Below are 24,063 nucleotides of genomic sequence, written 5' to 3'. Positions count from 1 at the left end.
AAAAGACCTCTGTAATAAGAATGAACAAACATTATTAATTTTAAAATCCTAGCGTAAAACTGATTTAGAACCTAATCTAGGTTCTAGATAATAAGGATACAGTCTCAGATTACTTAACAGCAAGTCAGAAATCAAATAGGTTCACAGGTGTGCCTACTGGACAGAAGAAGGGCATGTGGCAACCAAGATGATTAGGTACATGGGCAGGACACTGTGCAGAGATGCGACAGAAATTACTGTTAGGAACATAGCGCGAGCTATGGAACTGAGAAGTTCTGTGCTTTCATATTTGGAGTACCTGACTTCCAAACTCCCTCAATGGTGCCTGAAAAGAAATGTTGCCACGAAACCAAGGAGCACCATTCATTTTCACACTTAAAAAAAAAAAAATTAAATAATATGTTCCTTAGTTTCCAAACTGTAACGATACTAAATACATTTACCAGTTTTACTTATAATTGGTTTTTATTAAAATTAGAACAATAAATGGACACTTGCAGTACATACAAATAAATGTCCTTCCACAAATTTAGGCTTTCCTGAAGTGGAATAAAAACGAAAAAAACAAAACAAAAAACAACTCAGATTGAGTATATTTTCTTTATAGGCCCACCTGAGTGATTTTCAGGCCCCATGAACTTTGACTCAGACAGAAACTTGTCTATAAAACTCCAACTGTAAAATGAGGATCTACAGATAGAATTTAAAGATATATTCCAGTTCAATATAAATGAATTCCTAACAGTTTTAGGAATATTAAACGGGCCATATTAGGGTAATAAATCATTAGTGTTCTTATAGATGTTGAGACTTAAATCACTGCTCATATAGGATAAATTCTATCAGAAACAGGGTTTGAAACAGACATTAAACCAGTGCATCACAGTGGTTAGAGCGGCGCCTTGCGCACCGAAGGGCCTCAGGTTCCATTCCTGGTCAAGGGCACGTACTTCAGTTGCTGGTTTGCTTCCTCCCTCCCCAGTCAGGGTGTGTGCAGAAGGCAACCAGTTGATGTGTCCCTCAGGTGAGAATTAACAACAAAAAGTTATCTTCCAACCATGAGATTTAACTTTTAAAAAAAAATATTTTGTGCTGTCTTCTCTAAAAAAATATTTTTATTGACTTCAGAGTGGAAGGGAGAGGGAGAGAGAGATAGAAACATCAATAATGAGAGAGAATCATTGATTGGCTGCCTCCTGCACGCCCCACACTGGGGACCGAGCCCACAACCCAGGCATGTGCTCTTGACGAAAATCGAACCTGGGACCCTTCAGTCCGCAGGCCAACGTTCTATCCATGGAGCCAAACCGGCTTGGGCTTAATATTCTTTATGTTTGCATAAAGGCTCAAAGGTTTTATCAAGTTTTACTTTCAAGATGTATGAGCCTCAATAACATAAAGCATATATGCATAATCCCTACATAAAAATTTTGAATAAAGCAAATTTTTCCCTATCTCACTGAATATAATGCTACAGCAAAATATAAGTGTATACATATTGGTATGTATGAGGGAAGGGCATGGCTCTCAAGTGGGCTTCAATCCAGCTCTGGAAAATCCCAGTGAATTGCCTTTAATTCCGACCTATAATGTACATTAAGACTTTGGGAAGTCCCCTACTACATAAAGATCATATGGTTGAGTCTATTTTCCAATTATTTATCCAATCAGAAACACAAAACTGATCCAATTTTTCATCATCAACTCTCAACTTACTATCATAATATAAAGTTGGCTGGGATTTTTATAGATGAAAACCCACAAATAACTTGTATTGCTATTAACAGACACATTCATAAAGAGTTTCAGAAGCAAGTTGAGTGCTGGTTATATTAAGATAAAGGGTACTGTCTAGTAGAATCTTGATATCTTTTTTTAAAAATATATTTTATTGACTTTCTACAGAGAGGAAGGGAGAGGGATAGAGAGTCAGAAACATCGATGAGAGAGAAACATCGATCAGCTGTCTCCTGCACACTCCCCACCGGGTATGCGCCCGCAATCAAGGCACATGCCCTTGGCCGGAATCGAATCTGGGACCTTTGAGTCCACAGGTCGACGCTCTATCCACTGAGCCAAACCGGTTAGGGTAGAATCTTGATATCTTGACAAGGATAAGGAGTGTTCTCAAAAACAACAACCAAGTAAGAAATGAAATATTCGTATATCAGATACCCTGTTTCTCAGGTGAGATTTAAAGGATATGTTTAAATGACACACACAAACCAGATAAAATTTGAAGTAGAAATCACAGAAGGTAATTTTCTCTTTTGCTTTCTTGGGTAATAAAATGTTTTCATCTTTTATAACCAAAACTCCATTGCCTACATTTGCTAATGGAATATTTCAGGTTCTGTTCTGTCTTTAGGGGTTATTTTCAGCACTGGATCTACCTGTCTGACCTGGGGAATCTCTTATAGTTCCCATAAGATCCACCACGTCAAGGACTCAAACTCTAAGTGGCATGTGTTTCCATAAAAGCAATCTGAGTGCACAGTCCTCAATTGTGAATCTTGAAAGACCAAAAGAGGCTTTAATACTGAACTTGTTTGGCCTGCACAACAGTCAAGAAAAGTCACCAGATACCAAGCTGGTTTGCTTCATTATATGGAAGCTCCTGAAAAAGTTTTCCATTTGGAAGCATTTACCAGTTTTTCTGGTACAATAGCTAGAGCTGTGGGCTTTCTGAGTGTGAATGGACATATGTAAGACATGAAATATCAGGAACAGGCACCATCTGCAACTCATTTTCTCACAGGTTGGGACTGCAATGTAGGAGTAGCAAGGGACAGAATTTTCTCAGGACCATACACTGGCCAAAAAAAAAAAAAAAAAAATAGAACACACACACAGACACACACAAAACCCAACACCTTTTGGCTGACAAAGATCTTAAGGATATAAATAAATAGAACTGTAAGATTGTGTCCTTTGTAGCTAGCATCTTTAGCACTTTCTGCCCTAGCCATTCAAAGGTTAAATAAATAGAACTGATTAAATACTGCTCTGTTTTAGAAGAGATATTCAAAGAAAAAAGCCGAGACATTATTTCTTTTCCCTAATATTTATCCCCTTATTATACAACACTTATGTGGGGTTTAAAGATGATAGGTAGACAGACAGAAAGATAACAAAAACTATATACAGAAAAGGACCAATACTTTTTTTTTTAAATATACTGGTTTTAGGCAATCATCTACTTTACATAGTGTCCCCCTCCATATTTCCAGTACCTCAACTGACACCTATACATAGTTATCACAACTAATTGTATTCTCCATTCTTTACTTATTTCCTCGTGACTATTTTATAGCTACAAATTTGTGCTTGTTAGTCCCTTCACCTCTTTCACCCCGTGTCCCAACCCCGTCTCCCCTCTGACAACCACCAGTTCTCTCCCTGTAACTTGGATTCACAAGGCTTTTTTATTTTTTTTTAAACAACCAACATCAGTAAAGTAGAAAAAAGCTGATAGGTTCCAATCTCTATTAGGTATTTAAATCTGTGTCTCTAAAGTATAATCTATTTTATATTTTAAGAGGAAACAGTGTCTTTTTAACTTTTCAATAGTGTTTCAAACAGATTATAAGCCAACAAGTAGTCTGATGAGCATTTTAAAGAAAAGTGTTTTTTTACTAAATGTCACATTAAAGTTCTGGAAGCTGGGTTTGAGTTACTTGTCCTATATACAGATATTAAATTAGCCAAAATAGCTAAAACACACACTGCATTCAAAATATTGTTTCCTCAACCCCCAGATATTCCCTCTCCCCCACCACGATTTTATAGTCTGGAGTACTAAAAAAGTACTACCATAACTTTTCCTACATGAGCTCTTAAATTTAAACATTATGGAAATATAATGTTTAAATGCCAATCAATCTTGATTTGGCTTTATCTGGGTCTAAGATTTGATTCTTTTTGTTCATACTGGGACAAGGGGAGAATGGAAGTGAAATCTAAAGTTACCCACCTACCTTAAGCTAACCATTAGTTGCAACTTCCATCAGCAGACATTAAATAGAGCTGCTTATAGTGGGAAAAAGTTTCTCTCTTTTCAAGTTTTTTGCTTATTTTCTCCACTGGGAAATCCCAATTAAGGAGAAAATAGCCATAATTATGACATTCCCTGAAAGAGGAGGATCCACGAGAAAAACATGATCAGCAGTTGACTACAGATGGAATTATATTTCCTAGAGAAGGTGAGATGCTTTATTACATTCCACTTAGATCGAACATGTTTAAGTTAGCTTTTTATAAAGGCAGGTTTGTAAAAATGAAAACTTTTGAGGTAGGGGTTTGGACTAAGATTCAAAGTCTATTATGAAGTTTTCTACTTGGGAAGTTCATTTCATTGAATCTGAAATGAAAATGCAAATAGGAAAGTAAACTGACATTCATTTATTCTTTTTTAAGAGCAGAAAATTTGCCCTCGTTTCTGTGACCCAGATTCCATTTCTTATTTCTAAAGTAAAGCATTTTGCAGTCATGCTGACTGTCCTCAATATTAGGCTAGAGGCTCTCTGGGCCAACAGAAGGTTAGATCTCAATAAAAAGAAAGCAGATGTAGATTTGGGTTAGTTACTTACTTCGGGGATTCTGTGCTGGAAAAGCCCCTTAAACACTTTACTTTCATCATAGTAATAGCCAATTCCATCTGCACAGTAATCCTTGTTCTATTCTTCTAGTCTGAGCCAAGTTATAATGTGACTCACCCACCTTCATTCTAAATCATTATACCCTTTGCTGAAGAAGAGGCAGTCAACGACTGCAGCAACAAGGTAGTTAATGAACGGGCAAACAAGCTTGTTTTGTTGCTATTTAAACTACTGAGAAACATTAGTTTTAACTTCAAGTAATTTTACTGTTGATGCCTCACCACCAGTACTAGTATTTCACACTGGTATTTCCAGAAGAGTAAGCAATGGAATCCCACCTATCTTTTTTTTTTTTTTTTAATATATTTTATTGATTTTTTACAGAGAGGAAGGGAGAGGGATAGAGAGTTAGAAACATCGATGAGAGAGAAACATCGATCAGCTGCCTCCTGCACACCCCCCACTGGGGATGTGCCCGCAACCAAGGTACATGCCCTTGACCGGAATCGAACCCGGGACCCTTGAGTCCGCAGGCCGACGCTCTATCCACTGAGCCAAACCGGTTTCGGCGAATCCCACCTATCTTGACTGGAAAGTGGAAGGTTGGTATTTTTCTTTAATCATTTTAAACCAATTTTATAGTCTAACTCAGACTATTCTATCATTTCAAGTTCTTGGTAGGATGGGAATACCAATCCTCTTTGCTGTGTCTTCAGATTATCCTTCACAAGGCATCTTTTTGGGCTGGCCTCTGAATGTTAGTAATGCAAGATGGCAGCCACCATGGGCTGAGACAAATTTTTTTGTTTGTTAATCCTCACCTGAGGACATTTTTCATTGATTTTTTTCAGAGAGACTTAAAGGGAGAGACAGAGAGAAACACTGATGTGAGAGGAACATATCGATTAGTTGCCTCACACACACACCCCAACTGGAGCTGGAATTGAGCCTGCAACTCTTCAGTTTATGGGCTGACACTCTATCCACTGAGCAAAACTGGCTAGGGCAGCTCATATAATTTATAAAAACAAAACATACAGCCTTAAAATAGAATATGGACCTAAATATCAAGAAGCACCACCTCCCTTTATAAGATAACAAAAATTAATATGAATGGAGTTAACAGTTCTAGTGGGTGGTGGACCCAAGAGCCATTTGAATGCTAGCAAAATGGCAGAGTTCATATAGCATAAAAGTTGCCCTGCAGTAGCTTTGGTGTCTAATGATGTCTAAAGAAAATATGATAGTCCCTCAGCCACCTGAAGGAAAGCAATTAATCAAAAAGAAATACCAGATGTCATTCCCTCCACCCATTCAATTTAAACAGTCTTCCGTTTCCATAGGAGTAAATTTTCTAGATACATCTTGTACATCTCAAAGTACTGGAAAGGAAGCTCCCATTCAAAGGCAATTTATCTTAAGATACTGTAAATGATAGTAATGTTTTGTCCATTTGAAATAAGTTGTGCTGTAACAACATAACAACAATAACAACAGAAAACAACCCCAACTTCCAGGGCTTTTATCTGTATTAATACCCATTCAGGGCTGCTACAGTTTCAGCTCATAAGCTTACTACTCTGCCTTCACATTGTTTGAACCCCAGAAAGCTTATATTTCAAAGAGAAATACAAAATAGATGAAAATGGAATAAAACTCTAAACAAGGACTTAAACATTCTAAAAACTACAATGTTTTCAAGATTAAGAGGCTCTTGTAGACCTGATCAAGTTCTGAACTCCTCTAAGATTCTGCTACACTTACCATAGATATGTGTTAACAACGGATATCTAAATCCAGATAGCTAACTATACATGGTTGTGTATTCAACAATAACCTCCACACGATTCTCTATTGAAATCTTTTTTTACAATATATTTTTATTGACTTTAGAGAGGAAGGGAGAGGGAGAGAGAGAGCAATATCAATGATGCAAGAGAATCATTGATTGGCTGCCTCTGGCATGCCTCCTACTGGGGATCGAGCCTGAAACCCGGGCATGTGCCCTTGATAGGTATCAAACCCAGGACCTTTGAGTCCACAGGCTGGCGCTCTATCCACTGAGCCAAACTAGCTAGGGCAAAATCAATCAATCTATCTATCTATCTATCTATCTATCTATCTATCTATCTATCTATCTATCATCTATCAATCAATCATCTATCTAAAAGCCTAAGCGACCTTTACAACTGAACGAACGGAACAACTGACCGAATGGAACAACTGACTGGTGGCTATGATCCGCACTGACCACAGGGTGCAGACGTTCAACGCAGGAGCTGCCCACTAGTGGTCAGTGCACTCCCACAGTCAACCTCCCACAGCCAGCCAACCTCCTCTGGTTCCTCCCTGTGGCCAGCCAACTTCCCCCAACTGGGCGAGATGGCCCCAATCAGCCCTGATTGCCAGCCAGGCCTAGGAACACCATTCATGCAGGAATTTCGTGCACCAGGCCTCTAGTTTTTATATAAATGACACTCAAATTTGCTATGTAAGTTTTAAGAACAAAAGGTTTGTAAAAACCATCTTTAAAAGTTTCTAAATGTTTGAGTAAAAGAGTAACTTTCCATGTCAATGCATGACTTTTAAAAAATAAAACAGTTCCTCACAGAGTTATTACAAATCTGATACCATGACCAAATCTAATATAAATTATACACACACACACACACACACACACACACACACACACACACTAAAATAAAATTGGCAAGGTATCAACTTGTACCCTGAGTGAAGTAAAACTCGAACCTGTAGGTTATTCAGAGGTTCCATCTTCATGACTGGACCCAAGGTGTTGAGAGGCAGGGAGACATCAATGCTCTGATTTGGCATCAATGGTGTATGGATGGCCAGAGGAGTGCTAGGGATGACGCCAAAGCTAGGAGAGAGGATGAAGAAATTCTAGAAGTTAATCAGGAGGCAGGATTTAGCTGCATCATTGGGTTTCAATGGCTTTTTACTCCTACTGAAGGAACATATTTTTTTTATAATATTCAATGAAGGAATAGTAAGATGCAAGATGATCAAGTCTAATTTACTATAACACTGGTTACAATATAACTCCTGTTTTCTATTAAATGAATTTGAGTAAGGATAAACAGTCATACGGACAGAATTGGTTTGCTAGTGCTCTGATTCTGAAAGTTTCTTATGTTTATCACATCATGAGAGACAGATTGTTAATATCTTTTTTAAAATACATCTTTCCTTAGATAATCCTTGAGAGAGAAAAGACTGAAAAATAACCCCCTATAAAGTACAATAAGTTTATATTATTTCACTAGCTTGATAACCTAACTGATCAGTCCAGAGAATTTACTGGTAATTCTCATTTTCTTTCTTTTTTGTTCACTTAGGACAAAATCATTAGAAAAGAGACAGTCTACATATAGCAAAAAATTTGATTGGCTTAAACATTCCAAATGACTAGGATAAGTTGTAGTTCCAAATCTGACACTTTCTAAGACTAAGGCAGACAATGAGTACAGTACCCATCAGTATTGCTGGGTCACATGGTAAGTGGGAGAATTCCAGCTGTTCCAGATCCTTACCAATTTTAGCCATGTTTATAGATATACGGTATAGCAATATTATGTTTTAATTTGCATTTCCCAGAATGACTAATTATATGAATATTTTTACATAAGCTTGTTCATTCTTATATCTTCTTTGGGGAGGTATCTGCTCAAATCTTTCCTCCCTTTTTTTATTGTCTTACTATGAAATAGTAAAATTTCTTTCTTTCTTTCTTTGTTATCGATTTTAGAGAGAGAAAGGGAGAGGGATAGAGAGATAGAAACATCGATGAGAAACATTTTGCTTTTTTGATCTTGCTCTTGTGATCAACAAACTCTATCAGTAGTCAATATTGGCATAGAAACACGGCAGCAGCTTAGTTCTAAATCTTCCAATTGCTCCTTTTGGAAATGATACAAAGGAAACAAAGGAGAGGGAAATTCCCTACAAATCTACAACTTCCCCTTCTGCAAACTCCAAACTATATTTAAGTGTGGCCTCAGCACATGAGATCAGCATAACTGGTGAGAGAAGCTCTGGAGGTGCAGCAGGGAGGCCCAGGGAGTCCTGGGGCCTCAGAGACTGACTGTAAATATCCATTCTCAGAAAAGAACCCCATTCCTAGTGTGAAGTGCTGTGAGTAGGACTAAGTTTAAACAGGGAACAACACAGAGATGAAGTGAAGAAAGAAAGTAGAAAGTCCCCAGGGAGACTTGGGGTGGTGGTGGTGATGACAGAGCTAAAAAAGCACCACCTTTCGTTCTAGCCTGTTTGGCTCAGTGGCTAGAGCGTCAGCTTGTGGACTGAAGGATGTGAGGTTGGATTCAGGTCAAGGGCGCATGCCAGGGTTGTGGGCTAGATCCCCAATAGGGAACTTGCAGGAGTCAGCCAATTGATGATTCTCTCTCATCACTGATGTTTTTTCTCTCTCTCTCCCTCTCCCTCTCCCTTCCTCTCTGTAATTAATAATCAATATATATATAGCACCACCTTTCAAAGGGGAAACAAATACTCTGAAGACAGTGCTATGTTCCTTGGAGGCAGAGACCAGTAAAAGAATCTACAAAGCTTAGGACAGAAATAAAAAGTCTTCTTGAATCAAGTCAGGTTCTGAGAGGCAAAGGAGTTGTGGCTACGCCACAGTAAAGGGAGGAGAGTTCTTGGGCAGCAAACCCTAAAACACTACCCTGGGCTTATATTCCTTTTCTACCACAACGCTGGCTAATAGCTAGTCCTGCAAATTCCAACTCATTCAAATATGAGTATCAAAATGGTATAAACACAGCACCTATTCAAAGACACTATCCTTAAAAACTGGAAAAACAGCAGTACAACTTCCTTACTGACAAGCAAAACATACTTGAAAATAATTTGCCACAGAAATAAGTGGAATTATGAGACAATTATACATGAAGTTAAGGGGAAAAGAACACTTAATGAAGCAACTGAAGCTACCTAAGAACACACAACAGCAAAGGAAGCACCTGGGAAAGAGACGGCCAGACAATAGAAGGTGAAGGAGAACCAATAAAATTCAGGAAAAAGAATAAATCATGTTAGAAATGAACTAAACTACATCATGAACACAGATACAAAAAATACTCAACAAAATTTTAGCAAATCAAATCCAGCAATTCATAAAAAAGATAACATATCCCAGCAAAATAGGATTTATCCCAGGAATACAAGATTGGTATAACATTTGAAAAATCAATGTAATCCGTCATATAATAGACTAAAAAAACTTCACATGATTATCTCACTAAATGAAGAAGCACCTGACAAAATTCAATACTCAATAAAAGTAAGCAAACTTGGAAGAGAAGGGAACTCCCTCAACCTCCATGCAAAACCTACAGCTAACAATGTGCTTACTGGTGAAAGACTGAATGCTTTCCCCATAGAATTAGAACATGACAAAGTGTCCCTTCTTACCCATACCAACTCAACATTTACTGGCGATCCCAGATAGTATAGTCAGGAAAAAAAGAAGAGAAGAAAAAAAGAAAAGGCATAAGATGGAAAAGGAAAAAAATAAAGCTGTCTCTATTCACAGATAACATGACTTATCTATGTAGAAAATCTTTTTTTTTTAATATATTTTTATTGATTTCAGAGAGGGAGAGAGAGAGAGAAACATCAATGATGAGGGAGAATCATTAATTGATCCGGATCAAGTCCACAACCCGGTCATGTGCCCTTGACTGGAACTGAACCTGGGACCCTTCAGTCCACAGGCTGATGCTCTATCCACTGAGCCAAACCAGCCAAGGCTATGTAGAAGATCTTAAGGAATCCACAAAAGGGCTACTAGAACTAATAAGTGTATTTAACATAGTTGCAAAATACAAGCTCAATATAGAAAAATCAATTATATTTCTATATACTAGCAATAAGATCTGTATGTGAAATTATGAAACAATGCAGAGAGAAATTAAAGACAACCTAGATAAACGGAGATATATAACATGTTGATGGGTTAGAACACTCAATATTGTCTGATATCAATTCTCCTCCAAATTTATCTACACAGTCACTGTACTGAATCAAAATCCCAGCAAAGGACCTAAAATAGCCAAAACCATTTTCAAAAAAGAATAAGGTTGAATAGTTTATACCAGTGGTCGGCAAACTCATTAGTCAACAGAGCCAAATATCAACAATACAACGATTGAAATTTCTTTTGAGAGCCAAATTTTTTAAACTTAAACTATATAGGTAGGTACATTGTTACTAACTTAATTAGGGTCCTCCTAAGCTGGCCTTTGCTAAAAACTCAAGGGGCCAAAGAGCCGCGTGTGGCTCGCGAGCCGTAGTTTGCCGACCACTGGTTTATACTATCTGATTTCAAGACGTATTATGGGGAAAAAATTTACTTTGACTTACTTTATACTATATATAAAAATTACCTCTAAATTAATTATAAAAGTAAATATAGGAGTTAAATCTATATAAATGTCTATTAAAAGAGATTGGTAATTATGGGTCTAACAAAAATTTCTAGCTAGAACACAAACAGCGTAAGCCATAACATTTTTAAAAATTTAAGACATGTATCTGGCAAAAGACTTTGTATCCAGAATATGTAAAAAATTTTAGCCCAGCTATTGTGGCTCAGTGGTTGAGTATCAACCTATGAACCAAAATTATGGTCACTGGTTCGTTTCCCGGTCAGGGCGCATGCCTGGGTTGCGGACTTGATCTCCAGTTGGGGGGGGGGGGGGGGCATGCAGGAGGCAGCCAACAGGTGGATGGATGCTTCTCTCTCTGTTCTACTCTCCCTTCCTCTCTCTAAAATCAGTAAAAAAATAAAAACAACTAGACCAAAACCAAATAGCTCTTTTCTCTGTACCATATACTGCTTCTAAATCACTCTACAAGAAACAGTAATAGTAGAAATTAGGAATATAACTTGCCTCATAAAAAAAAAAAAAAAAGGTCACAAGAGATATAGTGTAATTGGCTTTTCTTTGTCTGGAAATAAGCACAAATTCAAGACAAAAATCAAAGGTGAAAGGATAAAATTTAGAAATGATACAATTTACATAATGAGTGAAAGAGGGAGCAAGGGAATGGAAAGAGAGCAAGTTGGCCTCATCTGTCATAACTGAAGGTCAAAGATAACAAATCAAGTATAGAAATTTAAGCATACTTAAGAGTATAAAAGTAAATTCAAAGACAGTACTAATGACATTAAGTAATGGGGGAGAAGATATAGGTTACAGTAGGAAATTAATAGACTATCTATAGAAAGCAGGGACTACGAGTATTTTATGAAGGAAAAAGTATAACTATCAGAACCCAAAATAAAAACTTTTCTAAGCATCATACTACTTAAAAAAGCAAAAGCAAAGACAAATAGGACTAAAAGTGTGAAGGTAGACAATGCAGATTGCCTTTATTACAATATATTTTCCCAACAGTTTTGGCCTTGAACATGGCCAGCTCCCTTAAAAGTGACTGGAAATATAACTGGTCTTGACAGAAAACACACACAGATTTTCTAGATACTTAAGTGATTTCTAATGTGCCAAACTTTCAAATCCAGTTAGTGCCAAATGATAAGATAGTAACTAATGTAAGTTGTTACTGACAAATTTTATTAAATTTATTTTAGGGGTCCAGTTTGAATATCTTGTATTTATGAATAAACAGATCTGCCATCAAAGTCTAACAGCCAGTTTTCTGAATCACAATGAATAAAAATCAGTGATGTCTCAGAACTGTAGGAAATCAACATTTTATGTCTTCATGTTCTCCTATTAAAGCAGAGAATTCATGCTAAAAGCAGACTGTCAGCCTATATTTAATTACTCAACTAACCAGGTACACTGACTGTCTTCTATATTTTTTACATCAACCCAAGTCCATTTATCCCCACCGAAATGTGAGCTTTGGACACACATTTGGTTCACTACTCTAGTTTTAGTACCTCGAAATGTCTGGCACACAGATGCTAAACAATTATTTGTTGAATGAGTAAATGGACTTCAATTAAAAATATTTTTTTAAATAGACTGTTTTAGTAAAAACATTCTAGTCCTAGAATCCTTTAAGAAGGCATGAAGGTCTGGTTTCCTCTTCCTACAGGGATGAGTTTTCCAGCAAAATTCCTTAGGGCCTTCCGAGTTGAAGCTGACAACCGAATAGATGCGCAACGGCCAGCATTCCCTCTACATCTAGCATTTTTCAACATGAGAATTTTCCCCCATCGTTAATGGAGCATTCTCTCATTGGCACAAGGTATACATGAATCTAGCTGAGGACACTTATTTCTTACCTATTCTTGTTAAACTGGATTGCAAAGTCTGTCATATGCTGCAGAGCTTTGTTGGTGAAATTCATTTCCATATAGATGTGCCCCTGACGATGAGTAAACGTTCCAGAAATCTCCAAGCCTTTGGCCTTTACTGCAGGCAGCCAGACCTGAAACACAGTACAGAGCTCAATGAAACTAGGTAAGATTTATCTCGATGCTATTTTTAAAAAATAAAGATGAAATTTCACTTCCTTAGAGAATTATGGTGATTTTGTTAGTAGCTTTGGTGAAAGGCTTAAAAGGGAAGACATTGAATCTACTATTGAAAATGCTTGTTTATAATCTTTGAAGGCTTTTTTATCATTATCAATAATCTCCTTAAGGGCAAGGACTATGTCTAATGTATACTTTTAACCCTTTGCACTCGCTTTTTTCTCGATTCCTGCTACCGATGCTAACTGTCGAGTCACACTCGACATCCGAGTGCAAAAGGTTAATTCTTGCTATAGTTTCCAGTAAATACTAAGAACTCAAATGTTGCTTAAATAATTTGAATACCTATTTTCTTTATAGAATTCATTCATTACCCACCCCTGGCCCCCAAACTACAGTAAAGGTAGTTTCCCTTTTTGAATTTCTATGTGAGCAGGACATCAGTAAAGCTGAGACTAAAAGAACATCAATGACAAAAACCTAAATCAGAACTCTATAAAGGTATACCAAATTTGAACAGGCACTCTAGAATCGATATGTAGTATCAATGGAAAGGGGGAATGTAAGGAATGAGAAATAAAAATATTACTTCTCTATATTTTCCCCCTGTGGTATTATATATCAAATTTATACTAGATTGACTTCAGTGTCAACACACTAGACAATATTTCTAAGCATGAGAACAAAACTCAAATACTTAGTAATGCCAATTTTAACTCTAATTATAAAAATGGTTACAGTACTTCCTATTGCTAAGTTTAAGGACATCTTTCATCTTTTTCTTAAACCGTGCAAAACAAGGGCCCAAACCTTGAATTTATTATCAGTGGAAGTAACACAAATGATAGAAACTAAGTAATTCAGGTCATGTCCATTAAGAAAGGGTTGCTTTGCCTTGCCGGTGTGGCTCAGTAGTTGAGCACCAACCTATGAACCAGTAGGAGGTCACAGTTCGATTCCCAGTCAGGGCACATGCCTGGTTTGTGGGCTTATTCCCCAGTAGAGGGTGTGCAGGAGGCAGCCGATCAATGATTCTCTCATCATTGATGTTTCTATCTTTCCCTCTCCCTTCTTCTCTGAAATCAAATATATATATATATATATGTATATGTATATGTATATGTATATGTATGTGTGTGTGTGTGTGTGTGTGTGTGTGTGTGTGTGTGTGTGTATGTGTGTGTGTGTATGGCCCAATGCATGAAGATTTGTGCAAGAATGGGCCTTCCTTCCCCTGGCTGCTGGCACTGCCTTCGCTCTGGCCGGAGCCACCTTTCCACTCCTGCCTGGAGCCACCTTTCCGCCTTCCCATGCTGCCCAGAGGCCTGGAGCAGCTGGGGCTGTGCGGACGCCTGTGTCGTCGCCATGGTGACGATGCAAGCATCCCCCCCTGCCACTGGGTGCCTGTGTATGCAAATTAACCCACCATCTTTGTTGGGTTAATTTGCATATTCACTCCTGAATGGCTGGTGGGTGTCTTGAAGGTATGGTCAATTTGCATCTTTCTCTTTTATTAGTGTAGATTAGTGTTGATGAAAGTGTTGCTTTACTTACAGCCTTAGGAGCCACATATCCACCATGTACCATGCCTATCCCTGTAGAGAGTTCAAATAGATCATTCAGACCACTGCTGACCACAGCAGGAGTAGGTGAAGGAGCAAAGGTTGCAGGCACTGATGATGGAATGAAGGACTGTCCCACCTGCAGAGAAAAAAAGGGGAGAGGAGTGGATCAGGAAGAACAGATTAATAGCCCTTACAATGTTTCTGCATATTTTAGCAATACTGATAAATCAATAAGAACACACCATAATCACAATATTATTAGGAGTTGAGTCAGTATATTCTTTGTCCTTTTAATCATCATTGATAAGATAAACACTCTTTAGAGGTTCTATCAAGAGAAAGTAATCAGTACGATTAGAAACACAGTGATCAAGATATTTTATTTGTTTCCAATTTTAGCTTCCATGATTCTGTGCAAAAGGCCTATAAGTACCCTATAGAAGAAAAGTTTGTTTCTACAGAAAGAAGGAGAAGCATCCAACTTAGACAGCAGATCCATTCCCACCTGGGTCCAGGCAAATCTTATTTCCCCTTTTAGGCATAAATATCTAGTAGGAAACTCTCCTGTGGGAGGATATTGCCATCCCCCAAACTAACTTACAAGGAGAGTCTCACTCTGAGCCCAACTGACTCTGTCAAGTATTTTAAGATGACACCAGAGAATAAAGGTATTAGCCAGTCGAGATGGGAGGGTCCATTTAGCTCTCTAATGTCAGGAAAACAAAGATCTGTGTAAACACCAGAGCACCAATCCCTAAAGATGCCCCTATACCACATGTGATGTATGACCCCAAAGTTTCCAAGTATCCCTATGCTACTCTCTATTCTTCATATATTGCTATAAAAGTTTTGGTGTATAGTGCTAGATAGTGGTGGCTGGTCTGAGAATGTGTGCATAGGAAAGGCATCAAACGGGGCAGCGCATCCCATGGTAAAAAAAAAAATGGATGGCACTTACTGCCGGACTTCCTCCAATGCCCCCGCCAAGGTCACTGCCAAGCTGAAAGAGAGAAAGGAGAGAGAGAAGAGAGAGGTAGAGTTCATTTAACTAAGTACTAGATGCCCATACAGAATCTGTAAATTGCTCTACCAAGTTTCTGGAATACATGCTCTTCAGTTGTGTCCCAAAGCTGAAAGAATTTCTAGACTGCAGAGAAATATGTCCTAGGGGAACCAAGTAATGACAGTGATGGTGTGTAGGAGTTTTGAGAAAATTTGGAAAGAAGATGGAGCTGGGACATCTTAGGGATGTTTCAGACCCAATCTTTCCAAAGGGGTACATAGGCACAAACGCAAACTGAAATTTAAAAATCTGCATATTTAAAAAAGCTCTACCTTCAAGCAGTAATATTTTTTAAAAATATATTTTAATTGATTTCAGAGAGGAAGGGAGAGGGAGAGAGAGACAGAAACATCAATGATGAGAGATTATCATTGATCGGCTGCCTCCTGCAAGCCCCCTACTGGGGATCAAGCACGAAACCCGGGCATTTGTCCTTGATTGGAATTGAACCTGGGACCCTTTAGTCCACAGGATGACACTCTATCTGCCAAAGCAGCCAGGGCCAAGCAGCAATATTTTGAAAATATTTTATTTTTTCTTTGCTGCCCCTCGTAGAAGGGAGAACCAAACCAGTATTGAGTTGCAATTTTAAGCTGCAAAAATTACAGGGGGAACAAGAGTGGTTTTTAGAGTTTAGAACTTTCCTAAGAAAGAAAACAGCTGGGATAGGAAGATATCCTAGTTGGTGAGGAAGTGGGAATGCAAATCTCTCTCACAGTCAATACTACTGAGAAATACTGTGATTTATTTGGAGATCACGTAAAATGATGCTGACTATTGGAGAATTAGCCTAATTTAATTAGCTAGGTGGCAGGAAAATAATTCCGCATGGTCTCAGTCTCGGCCCTTCCTGCCCCTGCAGGGTTCTTATATAATTCACCCTGAAGTCAGTCTTCCACAACAAAAGCATTGAAGAAGAACTGAAGCTGAGTATAGCTGGCATGAAGAAAAATAGAACACACATATATACACAATTAATGATGCTGTTTAAAAAGTAAAAAAAAACAACACAACACCCTTTTTTGCTATAGTTCCACATTTGCTTCCTCCTTAGTTCTCACTGTGCATCTAAAATTCCTCTTTGAACCACCAAAGGCTTGTGTCTGCTTTACAAAACAATGTTCCCTTTATTGTCTGTAATTCAGTGTAGAAACTTAGAAATCTTGGTACTGGATTGTGCTAATAAACAAAACTGCAGCCCTGGTCAGTTTTGCTCAGTGGTTAGAGCATCAGCCCATGGACTCAAGGGTTGCAGGTTCCCGGTCAAGGGCATGTACCTTGGTTGCAGGTTAGATCCCTGACCCTCGCTGGGGCTCTTGCAGAAGGAAACCAGTTGATGTCTGTCTGTTGATCTCTCTCTCCTTCCCTCTCCTCCCTCCCTTTCACTCTCTCTAAAAATCAATAGAAAAAATATCCTGGAATGAAAATTTAAAAAAAAATTTTTTTCATTGGTCTTCAGGATTTGGGAAAGATTTATCTTCTCAATGAACAGACAAACAGGGTGACCAAACTCTAAAATATAATCTCTACTGAAAAATAGTAAGACTTCTGACAAAGTCTTGTTTCTACCATGACAGAAAATAACCCCGGCAGGTGCTTCTAACCGGCATTAATAAGAAATTTCTGCTCTAAGCTACAGAGTACTCCAAACCTCTCCAGAATCTGGTTAGACATGGAACAAAAATCACATGCATAAGTAAGTAAAAAGGTCATCATAAATAACAATTTGAATAACTATAAAAGTATGAAAGGAAAAAAAAGATACATCTACTTTCTCACACATCTGCAGCATGACATCAAAAAAGCATGAAATTCCTTTTATTTAAGCAAATACTGATGTAATGTTTACTGGGATACAGGCACTACTGGAAATGTAAAGATATCAGGCAATGAAGGGAATACACAGATGAAGAAAACCCAGACTTTGCCCACTGGCAGGAGAAATAAATCAAAAACAGAATATTAAGAGTGAAAAAGAGAAGTTCTGAAGAGAGAGCCTCCTTCTAGCTGAAGATAATAAAAAGAAGCTTCAAAGAGGTGGTAGTGTGGGATTATAAAAAGCAAAAATGGGGGGTTATTTCCTGAATGGAATGAACAAAGTCTGAAAAACACATACACGAATAAAAGCAAGATCAAGGAGGAGTATGGTTCAATTAAACCGGAGCACAGGATAGCTATGGGGGGAAGTAGCGGGGGAAGGAAAGTTGTAGAAAATAAGTCTGCAAAGGTAGGCTGATTACAAGATGTTTTTAGTTTTTATTCATAAAAACCTGGAATTTCTTAGACTAAAATTCAAGTGTTCTGAGTACTAATAATTACTTCAATTGTGTTTCATTAACTATGGTTTTTAGCTTTAGATACACAATGGAACGTGCGTGTTTTGTGTGTGTGTGTGTGTGTGGGGGGGACAGAAATTTAAAAAATAGTGATGTCATGCCTGAGTCTCACCCCAGAGATGGTTTAATTGTTCTGGGTACAGCCTGGGCATCAGAATTTTGAAAAGCTTCCCTAGTGATTCTTATGCACAGACAAGGTTGAAAAACATTGCCTTAGAGCAGTGGTCGGCAAACTGCGGCTCGCGAGCCACATGCGGCTCTTTGTCCCCTTGAGTATGGCTCTTCCACAAAATACCACAGCCTGGGCAAGTCTATTTGGAAGAAGTTTAAGTTTAAAAAATTTGGCTCTCAAAAGAAATTTCAATCGTTGTACTGTTGATATTTGACTCTGTTGACTAATGAGTTTGCCGACCACTGCCTTAGAGAATTAACTATTATTTGAACTCGATTCATCTGTTCAGAGATGACTTTGAAGCTAACTCTTAAATAAAAAGGAAGTTAGAACTTGAGTAGAAAGAAAAACCCTTCCTATGGACAGGGAGAATGCAAAATGTCTCATTTGTCCTGATACTTTGATCTGGTTTTGTGATTCCTTCTCCCTCCCACCATTGTCCTCCCTTCTGGTCAGGTTTACCATCCGAGCTTGAAAGAAGTGGAATTCTTTTTAATGTATTTTATTGATTTTTTTACAGAGAGGAATAGAGTTAGAAACATCGATGAGAGAGAAATATCAATCAGCTGCCTCCTGCACACCTCCTACTGGGGATGTGCCTGCAACCAAGGTACATGCCCTTGACCGGAATCGAACCTGGGACCCTTCAGTCCATAGGCTGATACTCTACCCACCGAGCCAAACCGGCTAGGGCAAATGGAATTCTTTAGAAGGACTTGGTTGGCACTCATTGGCAAAAAAAACACACACCACACTGAAAGAGAAAGAGCAGTTTTATAAAATATGCTGAATTCAAGAAAAGCCCTTGAAAAAAAGACCCTCACCGACAGTGTTTAGGTCAAAAGAAATAAAGCCCAATTATAGCCCTTATTTTCTTAGCTATCAATCTTATTATCTCTGAGTATATGAACATTATCTTAGCTGGAAAGATCTGAATGTACTCTCCCCCTCCTCAGGCCGCTCGTCAATTTAATTTAAAACCAAGGAAGAAACTAAAAAGAAATCCCGATATTAATTTCTTTATGTTCAGTATAGCAGATACAATTCAGCTAGAATCAAGAACTCTGATCTTACAAGAGAGGATCAAGGACTATTAGAGACATGAGTTCAGAAATATAAAGGCTCACCTAACTATGCTGTATGTCCAGAGAGCAAAGGGAAAGGAAAATTTCAGTATGTTTTCTAACTAGCAAAACTAAAGCTTTTTCAGCACTGTTATTCTTGACTGAAAAAGATTCTAAGGAACGTTATTATCCTCCTCTCTGAAAATATGACAACGGTAATAGCACAGTGATGGCATGAGTGACTAATAAGGAGATGTCAGCAAGATGGGAGCCAATTACCCAGTGAGTGGCTTCTCTTATCTACTGTGACAAGCTGAATGATGCAGATATTAATCAAGAAAGAAAATGAAAACTAGAAAGCTGAACAAAACCCAGGAAAGTTGTCGTCATGTAGCCTGAACTAGCTATTAACTATTTCAGTGAGTTGCTGGTATTATCTGGAGTCAGATGAGATTTATGTTTGGCAATACTTATCAGGTAGGGTACAAAATCAGTAAAACTAGGATTTGTAAAAATTCAGTGATATCTGTTATCCAGTGAGCTGTTGAAAGCCAGGAATGAAACGTGGTAGGTATGTAAGATATAATCTCAACCTGAGGTGTACAGATTCTGTGTTTAAGTGTCTCTCTGAAGCTGTCCACTTTCCATAGTCCCCCGTATTGCCTTACTCAGACTATTTTCTCTACAAAGGAAATAATGTCACCTATAGGCCAAATAAACCAGAATGCAAGAAGATGAAGGATGGCGAGATGCCAACTTCAGGAAAAGAATATCTCAGCCCTGGCTGGTGTGGCTTAGTTGGTTGAGCATTATCCCGAGCACCAAAAGGCCACTGGTTGGATTCTTGGTCAGGGCACAGGCCCAGGTTACAGGTTTGATTCGTGCAGGAGGCAGCCGATTGATGTTTCTCTCTGTCTCTCTTGAAAACCAATAAAAACAAAAAAAGATACTTATTTAAAAAAAATAAAGAGTATTTCAAATGCTAAAAATTGAGAAATTTTCCTAAAGTTCTGTAGCTGATAACCAAGTCAAAATGTTCTACTAGAGGTATAGTAGAACTCCAATCCCCAATTTAAATCATAGTAGTTGCAGTCATTAAATGGTACTTAGAATAGTACTAATATTTGGCCACTTTATTATGCCAGGAGTAGTGCTGAACAGGGCTCAGTTCTTGCTGAACTATACAACAATGTGTCCTTGCAATGTTAGTTCAGTAACTGGATGGAAAACTGTGATTTCATGGTGACCTATTATAACTTATGAGCTAAAGGGACTTCAGTATGATTACATGAGCTCTGCAGCACAGCCAGGATGAGCCAAAAGTTAGAGCTGAGTTTGCATATAGCTCTAGCTCATCTAGATCAAAAGAAAAAACCCTCAATCCAATGGCAATATGTTACAATAGCAGAACTACATAGAAGTTCTATAAGGAAACAGGTTTGCCTGACTCCAAGAAAAGAGAAAAAAAAAATTTTATAAAAGTTTATCAACTGAACCTTGGCTGGTGTGACTTAGTTGGTTGGAGCATCGTCCATACACCAAAAGGTGGGGGGTTCGATCCCCGGTAAAGGCCCAGACTGGAAGCAACCGGTCTATGTTTCTCTCTCAAATTTCTCTCATTGATGTTTCTTTCTCTCTCTCTCTTTTCATTCCTCTAAAATTCAATGAAAAAACAAAACACAGCATATTCTCAGCTGAGGATTAAAAAAAAAAGTTTATCAACAGAGATGGCTGCTGAGCATGCGCGCGCGCGCACACACACACACACACACACACACACACACACAAAAATTCCAAATTTTTTCAAAATATCATAACAATCTGGATTAGATGTATTTGAGATACATCTGATCAGTCCAAAGTACCTTCCTGCTTCTAAAACTGTGGAGTTGTCCAAGTATCTAAAGACATTCTCTTAAGTAGAGGTGTAGATCTTAAGTTCAGATATTTCTTTGCTCCCATCTATAATTATTTGCTACTTTCCAGAACTGATTTAATTGAAGGGAGTCTAAGGAATGCTTCAGGTTAGACAGCTTACTGACAGCTCTGTTATTCTGACTCAGAACAGAATGATGTACAAACAGTATACAAAGAGTCCATCACAAACAATAAAACTTATACCAAAACCCTATTGGTGTCAAAAATATCAATCTGTATTTTTTCCTATTAGGGTTTTAGATTTTAGAAGGCACAATTCATCTCCTAGGTGAAAGTATGATTTTTAGCTGTTGGGCTGCAAATTTTAATTTGATCTTCAAAAGGCTGTTCAAAAAAGCATCATAAACTATAATCAAATTGGTGAAAGAATCTGTAACCATGCAAAAGCTATTCAACTAATGGCTGAGAACAGCCTTAACGTGAAATGGCATAAATGAATTTATATCATACAAAACTATCAGGATACTCAACTTTAAAGAAAAAAAGGCTTATATAAGCAGAAAAGTAGGAGGATGTAACAGATTACTTTGAGATGAAACAGAGAACAGAATGTGACAAAAAGTCCTCAGAATGGCCACTACCAGTTTCTTAAGTCAGACAATTTCATGTTGAATCTGGTAAAAATCCACAAGAGAAGCTCTACATCTCATTTCCCTTTGTAGTACTTACTACCTGCCCATACAGGGTGAGGCACAAGTACGTGAAATACAGTTTATTCTTATGTTTTTTTATTAGTTATCGTATTATTTACCATATGAACAACTGTAAATCTACTTTTGCCTCACCCTGTATATTTGTCATCTGTCTGCTTCCCACTAGAATATAAGCTTGTAAGGACTCACCACAACTATATTTACAGTACATAGAATAGAGCCTGTCATAGAATATTTATTGAGTGAGTATCCTACTAACCATGTAAACAGGACTATTGGCAATATTATTTCTTAGGGAAAAAATTTTGAAATGAATAATTTTGCTGGAGAAAATTATCACAAAATCAACAGAAGGCTAACACAATTGTTTCATCAACTGGTCTAAAGCATCATATATGCATCAATCTTGCCAACACACATGAACAGAACCAATTGGGTGTGGGGGAGGGAAGGATGCCCCTACACAAGGCCAAAGCCCTTTCAAGAGAGGAAACGTATTGTCTGAGTAGTTTTGACAGCCAGTTTTCAGCAGAAGAATGTCTTGAACAGATAAACAGGGCTTATCCCCACTAGTGCTTTATATCACAACTCATTGATGTGATTTTGTGGCTCTCCTTAAAAGAGGGTAAGATGAACAATCTTGTTCCTTTTGCTGCAACACAGATATATAAACTTATCCAGTCCCCCTTTCTATGTATAAATATACTTTTACAGTCCTTCTTAAACTTTCATGTGCCTCCTAGTGGCATACTAATCCAAACTCATACACCCAGGGCACAGAGAGGCCTAGGGCAAACAAACCTTGTGTTTTATCTTAAACATTCACACTGCCTTAACACATCAGTATTTAGTCTATGTTTACATTACTTACGATCAAGTAAGACTGACATTGCAAGACAAGGAGCCAAGTTTATTCTGCAGCTTCAGATGCACCCTACACTACTCTGTGTGCTCCAGAGATTGTGTACCCCAGTTTGAGAAGGACCAAAGGTAAGACTAGATTCTATTCCAGAAGATGACAATAACAAATAAACTGGCACAACCACAGGATAGTGGAAAAGATATAAACTCTGATGTTTTGAAAAAGTTCTGGGTTCAAATCCCAACACTTAACAAGTTGCGGACCAGTAGCTTTACCCAGTGGCCAGATAAGTTTCTATTGAACGAGTACAAAAAATGTTTTATGTAAATGTTAAAGGCATGCTTTAAAATTAAAGCATTTGAAGTTATTTATTACATGTTCTTACCAGTTAATATCTTTTTAAAGTATGATACTTTGTAAAACACTGTGTAATATTAAGAGAGAATTCTCGTAATCTGTCTGCAATGAGTTAAGACTTATTTGCATGGAAAATAGTATGGAGTCTCCTCAAAAAATTAACCCTTTGCACTCGCTTGCTTTTTTCTCGATTCCTTTTTCTAATGCTAACCGTGTCGAGTCACACTTGACATCCGAGTGCAAAAGGTTAAATATGAAACTGCCATTTGACCCAGTAATCCCACTTCTAGTAATATAGCCTAAGACAGCAGTTGGATTAAAAAAATCCGGTGGTCCAGTGGTCTGAAAGGTTGGCGACTGCAGGCCTAAGACACCTGAAATACTAATCAGAAAGAATGTATGCACCCCTATGTTCATAGCAGCACAGTTTACAATAGCTAAGATCTGGAAACAGCACAAGTGCCCAGCAGTAGATGAGTGGATACAAAAGCTGCGGTACATTTATACCATTGAATACTATGCAGCAGTAACAAAGAAGGATCTCTTACCCTTTTGGGGGGGGGGGGGGACCTGGGGAATATCATGCTAAGTGAGATAAGTCAGTCAGAGAAAGACAAGTATCACACAATTGAACTCACATGTGGAATCTAAGTAACAAAATAAACTGATGAACAGAATGGATCCAGAGACATGGAAGCATGGAACAGAGTGCAGAATCTTGGAGAGAAGGCAGGGGAGGGGGGATCAACCAAGGACCTTGCATACATATATGCATAGCACACGGACACAAACAATGGGTCGGTGAGGGCCCGGGGTGGGGGTGTGGGCTGGAGGGGTTCAATGGGGAGAAAAGGGGACATATGTAATACGTTCAACAATAAAGAATTATTAAAAAGAAAGAAAAATAAAAGACTTATTTGCTATGTGACCTCCAGTTTTCTATATAATGAAGCTCAATATTAAT

At 38.0% G+C, this 24,063-nt stretch overlaps 1 protein-coding gene across 3 annotated transcripts in view; it reads right to left on the bottom strand.

Moving 5' to 3' along the window:
- The window catches only part of AP2B1 (adaptor related protein complex 2 subunit beta 1), a 106,886-nt gene that overhangs the window by 26,402 nt on the left and 56,421 nt on the right, over positions 1 to 24,063 (bottom strand). For 2 of the 3 annotated variants that reach the window (XM_079797831.1, XM_079797832.1), the window contains exons 15-18: positions 15,613 to 15,654; positions 14,644 to 14,790; positions 12,898 to 13,043; positions 7,350 to 7,479 (exon numbers count right to left, since the gene is read on the bottom strand). In XM_079797831.1, coding sequence (XP_079653957.1) covers positions 7,350 to 7,479; positions 12,898 to 13,043; positions 14,644 to 14,790; positions 15,613 to 15,654 — 465 coding nt within the window. The remainder of the gene's footprint in view (positions 1 to 7,349; positions 7,480 to 12,897; positions 13,044 to 14,643; positions 14,791 to 15,612; positions 15,655 to 24,063) is intronic. The other variant, XM_079797833.1, reaches the window with a different exon arrangement.

Source organism: Cnephaeus nilssonii, assembly GCF_951640355.1.
Source record: "Cnephaeus nilssonii genome assembly, chromosome: 19".
Classification (NCBI taxonomy): domain Eukaryota; kingdom Metazoa; phylum Chordata; class Mammalia; order Chiroptera; family Vespertilionidae; genus Cnephaeus; species Cnephaeus nilssonii.
This window is presented reverse-complemented; position numbering and strand designations above follow the sequence as displayed.